Source organism: Lucilia sericata, unplaced genomic scaffold (assembly GCF_015586225.1).
Source record: "Lucilia sericata isolate MDLA Ls3-8-SP2 unplaced genomic scaffold, ASM1558622v1 Contig000113F_arrow, whole genome shotgun sequence".
NCBI classification, from domain to species: Eukaryota; Metazoa; Arthropoda; class Insecta; order Diptera; family Calliphoridae; genus Lucilia; species Lucilia sericata.
Window position 1 is genome coordinate 406,216 of NW_023994145.1, and position 13,346 is coordinate 419,561.

A 13,346-nucleotide genomic window follows, 5' to 3' on the forward strand; every position below is an offset into this window, starting at 1 on the left:
CCTTCGAGGTCGAAAAACTGTCGGCTTATCACTGAAATAATGTTGAAATTATGGCTGAACATGTATATAGATGGAAAAAATTACAAAAATGTTAAGCAGGAACATCTGGTATTACTTTTTGTATGGAAAACAGAGTTCTTCCATTCTGATCTATTCTGTGCTTTCAACTTCATTTCGTCCTGGTTGAACATGTCTAGAAACGGAAAATTACAAACATTTTAAGCTTGAGATAACCTCAGGAGCATCTTGATTGACTTTTTGTATACTTTGATTCCTATGTTTTCAAAGCGGAAAACACAGTTTTTCCATTCTGATCTTTTACTGTCCTGTACTTTGTTGCGTCTGAGAACATGACCAATCCAACTTTATTTACGATTATCTGAATACGTATTGGTGTTTCATCTGTTCTTTCCAACAGGTCGCTGAAAGGATTGCAGGTCGGTTGCTGTGATGTTCCAAGATGACTTCCATACCTTTTGTATTGCCTTATTGATGCGATTTGTCTCATCATGTAACTAATTTTAGGCTTAAGAATGACATACTTATGCCACTAAGAAAATAATTGGTGGCTGTCGAAGAGTACACATAGGATCGTTTATAAGTTTATTTTCATTCGCCTTATATTTTAAAAGGTAGATATGACAAGAACAATTGCTCCATGATTATGTGTTTCATTTGGGATCTATCTAAATGCTAAAATTAAAAGTGGTTGAACTTTCGCCTTAACCGTGCATAGAAAGATCTTCTATTGTACGACTCAGCTTTCAGCGATGAATCTCAGTTAACTCACGGCCTTAGTCTTAATGAAAACTAGTTGCTAATTGACTTGCTACTAAGTTTTTTGTTTATAATAAGGTCCTGGTAGTTCCCGAAAAAAAAAAAAAAAACAAAATATGTAGTTCGCACACAAATGACATCCGGAATTATCAATAAAATTAATGTTTACGGGTACAACATATGCCGTAGCAACATCACTTTATATGAAGAGACATCTCATCATTAATCAACCAAATAATAAAGGTGAGCCAAATCATCACTAAATGCCACCAATATTGAACCAAAACTTTGACTAGCGTTTTGTGAAAGTTTGATCATCACTTTCCAAATCCAATGGTTACTGTTCGGATTAATCATTACTTTAAAAGTGGTAATTTAATTGCTTAAAGAACTTTAAATCCGTTTGACCATTAATTTCCTTGGAGGCCAACTTAAATTATAGCCATACTGGGTTAGTGTATCACGATTGGTCTCGTTATGTAGCTTTAACCCGGATTTAAGATGCAATTTAAATTACTTCAAAGTGTCATGGTCTCGGTTTAGATTAAATCCTTTAGCTCATTCGAATCAAAGTTCCTTACAGGCCAAGTAAACGAATTCAAAACATCCTCATGAGCTGCTAAAACTGTGAGGCATTGTAAATTATATACATATATCAGTGAATACGTTTAAGATTCTCTCAAATTGGCTGTTTAATTTGTCTTCATTTTTCATAAATTCCAATTGTTTTTCCAGTTTTTTTTTTTAATTTGTTTACTTAGAGGAGATCACATTTGGAGACGTCGGGAAGCTTGAGAAAAGTCGATATGTTAATTGCAAACGTTTTAGATTATGGTTATCCATCACCACTTCTTGGTTAAATTCTCTTTGATTAACTTCAACTTTTTTACTGTTAATTGTACCTAAACTCATCTTAAACAGGATATCAGATCCAAAATTATTATTCACTGTTTCACCAAGTCTATATTTATTAACAAATGCCTAAATTTATGCATTCGATAGGGAAATTATTTAAAGAGTCTTTACTTAAGTCACACATTGGCTAAAAATACCCTAAATGAGCCAATATACTTTAGCAATACATAAGAAGCCAAATATTTGGTTTCTACATAGAACTTGATTTGAAATATTATACTCCAACAAAATTGAAACATTTTGTAAATGTTATAGAATTAATTTTGGTCAAAGTCATTCCAACTGTAAACAAGTCAGTCAGTATTGATTAAAGTACATGATTTGATTGATACATTGATTGATTGTGTGTGAAACGACAATGGAAATATTTACAAATTGATAAATGTTTAAGGAAAATCTATTTAAAAGGATTTTGCCTTATTTTTAGCTTGTTTGTTTTTTAGCGGTAAGTAAATAAAAGGATATACATATATGTTTGTTTGTATGTATGTGGTGAATTGTTGTTGGTATTTTGGTAATTTTACAGGCGTATGAATGTAACAAATATTATTGAATGCAAAATAAATATGTATTTAAAATAAGGATGTAAATTAATATATAACAAAAAAGAAAAGAAAAGCTCTTATAAATGGTATACGCTTACCGATGATGTAAATAATCACAGCAATATACACACACACGTTAAAAGTAAAACAAAAAGTAAAAAAACTATAAAATATAAAAATGATCACACACACCAAATGTTGAAGGGTAGATAATTTGTATATGGTGGACGTGATATGGAAAGAAACAACTAAAACTCAAACCGTAACTCAAACTTAAACAAACAGTAATAGTAGATAATTTATGATGAAATATGAAACGTAAAAATAAAACGATATAGACTAGATATTAGAGTTGAGGCTTAAAACAAGGAACTGATATCCAAAAGGAATTTAAAGGATTTGTTTTGAATTGGTTTTTTTGGTATAGTAAAAGGATTAAAGAGTAATAGACTTTAGGTTTGGTTTGTTTTTTTTTCTAACGACCCAAATGAACCCACCGATCCATTTCAATCTCTTCCAATTTTTGGGTTAAATTTAACTTCTGTTGTACGGCCAAGCGTAGCAGTTGGTTAAGAGTCTTCTTCTCTTCTTCGGCAGCCTCTAATTGACGATTAAGATCATCAACTTGTGTAACGTATTCTTCGCAACGAGCGGCGAACATTGCACGTAAACCTTAAGAATAAAAAGAGAAATGTTAAGAATCACTTTCTTTAAGAATGTATAAAAAATACTTACTTGAGAATGTAGCAGCATCTTCTTTGAGAATCTTCAATTCATTTCTCAATTTAGACATAGTTTCACTTACGACCATCTTCTCATTTTCATATTTCGATTTGAGATTGGTAAGTGCAACTTCGGCTGTTTGTTTATTGGATTTGAGCACTGTTCGCAAAGTGGCGATTTGTTCACGTTTTGTGGACAACAGACTCTTGAGTTTAATAATTTGCTCTTGTAGTTCTTCAACTTCTTCGCGATTGTATTTATCGGCTGAAAAGAGATAAATGTTCATTTGAATATAATTGTTGCACCTGTTTTAGTGTTATATTTCTATTCTTACATTCTGTAAGATCTCCACGAACTTTGTTCTTGTTAAGTTCAATGGTATGTTCAACGGCAGTTTTAAGATGTTTAATTTGATCAGAAACGGTGTCAACATATTTCTTAATTTCCACCGAATCTGCAAGACCTTGCAAATCTTCGATAATTTGAGGTTTAGATATAAAGACATCCGATTTGAATTGGGATTGTATAGCAGTGAGGGAATCATTTTCAAAGCTATGAAATAAATTTAAAAGAAAGTATAAATATTTTTTCAAAAATAAATGAAAAATCTTGATTTACCTCATATCATCGGTCTTATGATCCAACAACACTCTGGTTGGCATCTCACCATTAACCGTACACACCAAATGATATAGTTGAGCCAAATCATCACTAAGTGCCACCAATGTGGAACGTGCCGAGCCCAAACTTTGACCAGCGTTTTGTGAAATGTTAGTGAGAGTTTGAACATCACTTTGCAAATCCAAAGATTTCTGTTCGGTGTTCATTAGTTTGTTTTTCAAACTGGTGATTTCATTACGCAATGAAGTCATGGCATCGGTATAGTTCAAACCCTTTTGCAACTCATTCAAATCAGTCTTGAGACCATCAATTTCCTTGGAGGACAAGGTAAACCAATTGCCATATTGCGTGAGTGTATCACGTAGCTGCTGCTTAAGATTATCCTCGTTCTGTTGCTGTTTAATAGCCTCTTGTGATAATTCTTTGTGATCGTATTGTTTTTTCAATTGCATTAAAGCATCCACATGGGCTGCTAACACTGCTAGGCGGGCCATAAAGTTTTGTAATTCATTTTGTGATTTATCCAAATTCGTTTGAGCTTCTCTCAAATTGGAAGTCAAATGGGTCTTTTCATTTTCCATAGATTCCAGTTGTTTTTCCAGCTTTTTCAATTCGTTCAAATGAATTTCGGAGAAGAGATCACATTTAGTGCCATCGGGAGATTTGAGTTCAGTCGACAAGTTGGCTTCGAAACGTTTCAGAGCCAAATTATCTTCTTCGCCATCACTGTTGGTGCTCGTGTTGTCATCACATATTGTTCCCCGTATGTTGTAGGCCATGTTGGTAATGTGATACATAGATTCACGATTTAAATGACTATCTAGTTCTTTCTTGAGAGCATATTTTGTTTCGCGTTCTCCCTGTTGAAAAATAAGTCCTTGTAAGAATGTAAATTGTTTAAAAAATATGATTTGTAAGTTACCTGTAAAGCTTCCAGAGCTTCTTCCATTTGCTTTTCAGCAATCTTTTTTAGATTTGTTAATTCATCTACTTGTTGATTTAACAATTCCAATTCTTCGGTTAGACGTCTTATCTCATGTTTGGCACCTTCAAACTCAACCTAAAATTTCAAAGTCAAATAGTGAAATTCTAAAGGAAAGTAGTTTGAATTTCATTTCGTTACCCACCTGTGAACTTCTTAAACTTGAGACTTGTTTTTGTAACGATATGTTTTCTTCTTCCAACTCTGAGTATTCCGTAAGCATACGTGTTTCACGAAACTTGAGTTCTTTAAGCTCAGCTTTAAGACGCAGTTTCTCAGCCTCATTATCGGATTTATCACGACCGATATCGGAGTTTTCCTGCAACATGCGATCGCGTTCATTACGCACACGTTCCAATTCGTGACGCAACTGTTTAACTTCATTCTCCAAGTCGAGTATTTGTAAATTCAGAGAAGTTTCTCTAGCGGCCGATTCATTCAGCAGAGTCTCCTCCTGCTCAATGCCAGTTTTTGTTGTGACTTTTTGTGAGGTTTGATATTTGGTAAGAGCCTGCAAGAAAAAATATGAAAAGAAAACGGAAAACAAAAGAAATTAATTAATTATTTATACAAAAAGAAATGAATATATAAAATGTTAAATGGCAAAGTAGTGTGCAATTACAATAAAAAAAACACTGAAGACAGTCTGAAAACAAATCATAATGTGTTGGTGTGTAGTTGTCGCTGTATGTACATGGTATATAGTTGTACATGAACATTAAAGGCATTTCCGTTTTTAATTTCCTTTTGAATTGCACTTTTGTTTCGTAATTCACTCTTTTTACAAGGAAAACACAACTAAATATAATAAAAACAGAAAATAAAAATAATTATGAAATTTCACCCAAACCCAAAGACATCAGTTAAGAATGTATATAAGCTATTTCCAACAACACAACGACAACAGCCCAACAATAAGAAGAAGAAAAACAAAATACTGAAAACAAAGTGCCCACAACAAACTAAATATTAAATGGTATAAAAAAGGGAATATGTTGGCATGAATAACGAAGAAGGAAAAATTTATATAAAAAGTGAAAAAAATGCTTAAAACTATGCAGCATCAACAACTTCACCATGTAGCCGCCGTAAACGACCAAATAGTACGAAGGAATATTATTCGGTGGTAATTTACATAACAAGAGTTATTGAAATCTGTTCATTATTATGATGTATTTATCAATAAATTATTTGTTTCCAAAACTTAAAATTTTTAAATATGTATCATTAAACTCCATCCCTGCGATCTAAATCTGAGGATTTCGCAAACAAGTATTTTTATTTTATGTAGTTAATCAGTTTTAAAAAAGAATTTTAGAATATTATTGTACTGGATTAGTTCGCAAATCGATTGAACAATGTGAAATTGGTTTGATTTGACCCTGACCACAGACTGGAAATAAAAGGTGACTTAACGGTCCATGCAGGATCAGCAGGCATTAAGGAAATTATTCCTTACTACAGATTTTCTTTTGTGCCTCAAAGTAGGTCTTTCATGAGGTATTTGCCGTCTGCATCCTTGTATACGCCTTTAAAGAGGAAACACTTGACTATTACTCCTTCAATCTTGCCCCTGATATAGATCACAACTATGAATATATGATCAATCCAGCGTAATCCGGCTGAGATTAAGACCATAAAGAGCTGTAAACTTGATAAGGTCTTATAGGATACGGAAAGACTACTCGATTCTGTAATGAAAGAAAAGCTCTGATCAAATCTATGTCTGGTGTCTACACGATATCAATACTGGTTCGCGAATGTCGAATTACTTTTAACAATTGAAAGTTTTTATATTCGAATGTAGTAGCATTAGTCCCGCAGATAATATTTCGGATAAACTATATAAACATCTATTGACGACTTGCATGATATCAAATCCTATTTAACCAATTTACGATGAACGTAGGTCGTTCGTCTTGATGGGACTCTCACAACAAGACTGCGAGATTGAACATCTACTTTAAGGACTTCTGCAGATGATGTAACATCAAATATAGGACGCGGTCAAACATTTTCTTTATCCGTGTCCTGCTTTCAGGACAAGAACAGCTACCTTATTTAGTCCTCTTTTGTAAGACTAGGCGAATGTTTTACCTTCGTAAAACTGATTCGCTTATTACCGATATGGGTTGGTTCGTTTGCTATAATACACACATACACAGTTGACCAGAGCGAAGTGTCGAGATATGATCCTATTCGGGTAACACAATCGTTGATTCATTTGAGTCGGATTCCTGGGCAAATTCCCTTTATAATCTAACCTAAACTTTGATCCAATCCAAAGGTTATCTGCCGATTACAAGCCTAGATTGGAGATAGTAAAGAGTGTTGTCGAATACATCGCAGTAGGACTAACTCTGACGAGCTTAAATTCTTTGTCTTCATTAAACTGCAAAATCATTAAGGCAGCGAAAAGATTTGGAGAACTATACTAACTCCTTCGAAGATTAATACAATTTACGTGGAGAACAGAAATCACATCCGCGGAAACTAAATAACCGGAGAATGCGCAATTTGCGGATTCTGAAAATACACTGTTCTCATGCTAACAACTGTTGCAGAATCTAAAGTACTGGTTCTCTCGGGAATAATAGGCTTTATAAAATTATGGAGAGAAACCTTTTAAATATTACAGTACTCATAATCTGAGACTTAACATTCTCAATATGAAATCAAACCTTCGGTTTACATTTGAATTCATAAGATATATTACAATATGTACGTTTGAACTATTTGTTCTACAATTGAACTCCTCAAAATTACCTCCCAGATTTTAATTTTCCCTAAAACAAGGACACGCGTTGAATCCCCTATTAAAGTGTTTGTGTTCGCTTGTTTGTTAACCTCTATTCTATAGTTGGACTCCAAGTACAGAGATTCATTTCAGATACAACACAGGTTCATGCAATTTGCATACATAAAAAATTAAGTCAGCATCCAGCCAGCCAGTGAAGTAAGCAAAGCTAACACACCAACAAACTATAACAATTTACAATGACAACAGCAGCAACAATAAATGCCTGTATTGTATGCGTCGTTTATAGTAGCTTGGGGAATTTTTGGATTCCTATTTTTTTCTATCCCTCTCACTCTCTCTCAACCAGTCACCCGCATCTAAGGAGTTTATGCGTTTTATGGTGAAGAAAATCTCGATGAGGATGAGTTGTCATAGTTTTGAAACAAAATATGAAAGGCGTTATAGGATGATGTTAGATGTTTTGGGTTGGCGGTATGTTATATACAAACAAACAAAAACATTTTTAGTGTTTGTTGTAGTTGTTGTAATGATAACAAAAAACAACAATATTTCTTCAGTTTCTTTTTGTTTGGTAGCATAGAAGAGTTGCTAGTAGTTTTTATATTTTTTGCAGATTGTACGGATTTTGCAAGTTCATTTCTATTCTAGTTAAATGTGTTTTATGTTGCTGTTTTTTTTTTTCTACTTTTTTTGGATTCTTTTTTCTTCGTTGCCATCTCATTCGTATTATAATTTATTGGATTTTATGGTTAACGATTTAATGGTAAAAACGGAAGTGAGATAGAGAGAGAGAGAGAAGTTTTTATATTTTTATTTTGTTATTGTTGTCAAAATGTTCTACAAAGTTGAACGGAATATTAATTGTTCATGTTAATTTTATTAAAATGAATTTGCGGATTTTATTACATGAAAACGAAATAAATTCCAAGCTTGTAACAAGGGCGATTAGGAAGCTTTGCAGAATGAAAATATAAATCAAATATAAAATATTTATGCGGGAGAAAAAATGCAAAAAAAAATAAAAACTAAATGACATTGGACTTTTCCACATTGGCTTAGAAAGCATTGAGAGGAAAGTATATAGAACAAAATTTAACACATTTTAAAAAACTTTAAAGTAATGCTAGGGTTCCATAAATTGACTTTTGAACCATTCAACTTTTTGTCGAAAAAGTGGAGCTTGACTATTTTAAAAAAGTTGATAAATCGACTATTTTGTAGTAGAAAAGCAATCGATTTTTAATAATGTCGATATTTAGAAAGAAAAAGTCGAAAGGTGTCGAAAATTCGACAATTAAAAACATAAACTTTTTTAAGTTGAAAAAGGGTTCAACTATAGGAACCTAAATATTAATTTTTAAGGTGGAAGTACACAACACGCGTGAGGCGGCTACGCGTTTTACGCTTTTCAAATTTTCGGCCTTTACAAGTTTTTGTTTATTTTGTTTACTTTTCGCGGCAGACGCTTTGCAAAATACAGTGTGTAACTTATTAAATGAAAATACACTATTTCAATTTTTTTGACAGAAGCTTATAACGCATTGCCGCGTACAACGCTTGTTGTGTACTTCCACCTTTTAGACATTATCATAATATTGTTTTCCGACAGGTTGGATGATCTCCCATGTATGTATATCGTTCAGTTTTGAACACATTTTTGGATGCCATAGGGACGGTTATTTTGCTCTCTAACTGTTTTCTGTAATTCCTAATACCGTCTTAAATTTTCTGCTAAAATAAAATTTTTAACTTAAAATAAAAACAAGCATTTTGAAAATTATTATTAAAACGTTTCTCAATTCACTGTTTACAACATAATAGTCTCGCAATAGAAAACAATAAAAAGAAAAATTGTCCTCTCATTACTCCCCCACTAATTATTTGTATTATTCTCATAAACGTAAAAAAATAAAGGAAAATATGCATTAAAACCAACAAACAAACAAACAAACAAACAAAAAAAAAAAAAAAAAAAACAAACGACATGTTATAAATATAATGAAAATAATACATTTTCCGTTTTCCTGTAACCACTTTCACCCTTCTTCGCAACCCCTCCCATCCATCACTAACATATCAACATCTCAGCGGAATTCTTTCTTTTTAACCAGATTTTTCTTGTTTTAATTTTGTTTTTTCATTTTACTGACTTAATATTTATAAAGGCACCTCTTGCCTCCAACTTTCCTAGCATCAGTGTCATCATCATTCATTTTAATACCATTATGTTTGACGGGGTAAAAAAAGGAAAAATACACAGTGAATGAAGACGAAACAAAAAAAATTATTATAAATAAATGTTAAAAAGTAAAATAACTCACAACAACAAGTTTGTTGGCATTATTTTAATTACAATTTAAAACGATGTCGTAACTAATTGTGGTAAGAACAACAACAACAACAACAAAATAATAATAATAACAATAATAAGAAACATTACAATGTTAATTTCTTTAGGCCAAGGATGCACATACTTATGAATGTTTTAGTAAATAAATATTTATATTCATACTAACAACAAATTCTTATTACTTTTTCTAACCATGACAGCAGTCTGTGGTATTTACTTATTATAAAAGAAGAAACCACAGTTTTAACAAATTTAAGTTTTATTTTTTGGCATAAAGTTTAAGTATGTATACATTGTTAACTGGTTGATTAGAGTATTTACAGTAAGCAGTAAAACAGTTTTTAATTTAAAAAGATTACCGGAACAATAGTACTTGTTCCATTACTAGTTCTTGAACGCATTCATATAACCTGTAATGAACTTCTACTTCGAAAAGGCATTGATTTCCATTAAGACCACCTGGTTTGCTCTAATTCGTGTTTAGTCGCGGAAAACGAGGTTGAAGATAAGTGTGTCCACTTGTAAGCGATATAGTGTCCCCTTTGTAAGCGATAGAGTGGACACTTAAAGAACGAACTTAAGCTTCTTTTTTGTCTTGACTTCCTCGTATGACAAGCACATGTTAATATAGCTAGTCACCCGGGATAGTTCTTTCCTGGGGAAAAAACTTTCGGTTGATACTGCTGTCACTGAGTTGACAATCTTTGACCTTGTATGAATAAGGTCGTTCCGGAGCGAAGATCCAATTGTCGTGGGGAGGTAAGTGGTAGGTTAAATAAGTAATTCGGGACTGTCTGACCGAACTGATGGGTATATCGTTTTTTTATAGTAATAAAAAATTTCTACATACAATGATACTACTCTACGAAACCGATTGTGAATTAGACAATAGTGTTATGGACCCAAACATGATGCGTCTTTTAAAATAGTTAATAACTAAGTAGTTTTCGTTATAACCGAATTTCACTGTATATCTTCTAAACTATTCTAAATAGCCAACAAAAATTTATATATTTCCAAAGGATTTAAAAAAATACATACAAAGTTTCTTCATTCATTGGAGGATAAATTATGTTTTTTCTAGTTCCTGTTGATGAGGAAAATAAATAAAACATAATGCAAAAAAGAAAAAAGAAACTTTCAATATTATTAAATATTCTTTTATGTAATTCGTGTATGTGTGTATGGATAGTTTCATTCTTTGCAGTTGTACTATATGTATTGTATGTATGTATGTATAGTTGTTAAAAACACTACATAAATATTTATTAGATTTTTTCTTATTGTTGTTTTGTTTCTTTTTTGTTGTTGCGGTCTGATGATGAATGAACAAGTTTTATTTTTGTTATTATTATTTTATTTATTGTGTATTTTTTATAATGAATACGTATGTATACATACATACGTACTTTTTCGTACTAATATTAAATTGGAAACAGTGTTTGAAAGTATACATTTTAAGGTCTAATTTTTTGGTAATAGAATACAAAAAAAATATTTTATAAACATTTATCTCCAAAACTGCAATTTCGTCACATTAAGCAGAACATTTGTAATGTAATGTGTTATGGCATAAGATTATGCATTTTATTGATACCTGCTGACCATATGCATTACACTATAGTAGTTTGAATGTCATATTAAGAAGCATTTTAACACATACGACACGCTTGACATATAATTAAATTAATAACAATGACAAATGTTACTATCACTGTTCTATCTAGTAATATTAGTAAAGAGTGGACATACTTTAAACTTTGGCATAGATTTTAGAAATTGGAAGACGTGATGGAAAATCTTGATGAGATTCAATCTTAATAACACTTATATATCGATCCTTGAAAAAAGTCAATATAAATTGAGTTATGTTATTACCAACATGACATCATCAGATCACCTTTATAGAAAGTAGAGAACATGTTGGGTTAATAACAGTGAGGGATGGGGTATACTGCTCCTCTTTTAATAAACGACAAGAATATTTTTCTTCCCAGTTAGAACCTTACCTCAAAAACACAGAATATGTGGGAAACTTTGAAACACTGACCTCAGATAGAATGTAATGGTCATGAGGTATATTAGAATAAATACGCGTAAGAATCCGGGATTCTACATTGATTACCCACAATCAGATATATATAAACTAAAACTCTGGAGCAATTTCTTTGCCATTGTCGAAAATAGATCCAAATATTTTGAGAAACTAAGTTTCTAAACATCGGACGATAATACCTTCATTGATCACTATATATGGTATCTGTTTTTACCAACAAATATTTTAATGAAAAGCAGCGCACAACAGGCACGATCATGGATTAAGTGTATTTCTTCTGATTTAATATAGTATACATTCACCTTTCAACCTAACCTAGTTCAAAAACTTTGCGGGCACGTATGTCGAAGTGCTTTACGAGAACACTTGCCGTGTTGGCCTATTTCACGGTGGTCTTTTTCACCCACAAGGTGAGCTTTTGTGACGACTCAACAAAGCTCGTTTGTGTATCTTACACGCGGGTCGCAATTTATGTACATGTTTCTGCAAGCGCTTTCGCAATATCTGTCCATCGCTGCCCTGCTGCTTAACTTTTGAGATGCAAAAATATCACTTTCGTTTACAACCACGCAGATGTGATGGCCTCTGTTGAGTCGGCAAGACGTACATATTTGGTAGTCCGAAACACGAAGCCATCAAATAAGCTGTGGACTATGTTCTTACACACAGAGAACACCCTGAACAGAGTTTTCCATTAACATACCTGGACAAGGAAGGAAAATTCAATGGTATCACTTGTATAAGATACCTTTCATCCATCACCATTCAATCCAGCACACTTCTCATTCATCCGAAACACTCATACAGAACAACATCCGACACACACACTACTCTGTGGAGAGATTTCACCGTGCATCAGTCTTTTATCCGCCACTTTCACTTCCCGCGAATTTGGTTTTAAGCCTCAGCCAATACGTGGATCCCGAATGAACCTAAACCAACTGACTATCCAGGGCAAGTCCTAGGAGCAACTAGCCACCCGTAGTACGAGATTATGTGGTTCTATGGTGCGACCCCATATCAAAGCATTCCAAGGAAAGACCAAGGAGTGAATTGACATTACCATTTTATAGTCCCGGAAGACTAAAGATACTGGTAGCACCTCTTTACCGCGGGATTGCAATACACCAAGATGGGGTCATTCACCAAGGAAACATGTCCTGGGGGACTTTGTTTAGAAGTTTTTGTTATTGCGCCAAGTTTAGAACTAAAATATGTATATGATTCGAAACAACGACTTTATTAATTGAACTATTGTTTTAATACCCAGTATTTTTTGACTATTTTTGCCTTGTTATTATAATACATTGTTGTCCAGGGAGCAATGTTTCCATTAGAAACGCTGGAAATAATCGTTGATCTTAGACCAATATGTTATTTCCTTAGGTTAGGTTACATGGGTTGCTCGCTAATAAGCGAGTTCACTTGGAGGACTTGTGGCCCATTGCGATACACTTAGAATTGCCATTCCCTTATGTTGAGAGAATGGTTTCCCTTCTAATTTCGTTGACTACTTGGTTCGTTCGGTGTCCGTGAAAAGCAGCCAGTGTTTCTAATAAAACTGATCATGTTTACTAGCGACGCATCTCTGAGACAGTCCAGATAGTCGAAAAGAG

The 13,346-nt window shown here is 33.1% G+C and overlaps 1 protein-coding gene across 3 annotated transcripts in view; it reads right to left on the minus strand.

Annotated features, from left to right (window-relative positions):
• Nucleotides 1-13,346, minus strand: part of LOC119600427 (protein bicaudal D) — a 51,871-nt gene that overhangs the window by 4,530 nt on the left and 33,995 nt on the right. For 2 of the 3 annotated variants that reach the window (XM_037950636.1, XM_037950637.1), the window contains 6 exons: nt 4,709-5,074; nt 4,504-4,641; nt 3,579-4,441; nt 3,295-3,512; nt 2,973-3,224; nt 2,735-2,909 (listed from right to left, as the gene is read on the minus strand). In XM_037950636.1, the coding sequence (XP_037806564.1) occupies nt 2,735-2,909; nt 2,973-3,224; nt 3,295-3,512; nt 3,579-4,441; nt 4,504-4,641; nt 4,709-5,074 (2,012 nt within the window). Of the gene's footprint in view, nt 1-2,335; nt 2,910-2,972; nt 3,225-3,294; nt 3,513-3,578; nt 4,442-4,503; nt 4,642-4,708; nt 5,075-13,346 lie in introns of all 3 variants that reach the window. The other variant, XR_005231142.1, reaches the window with a different exon arrangement.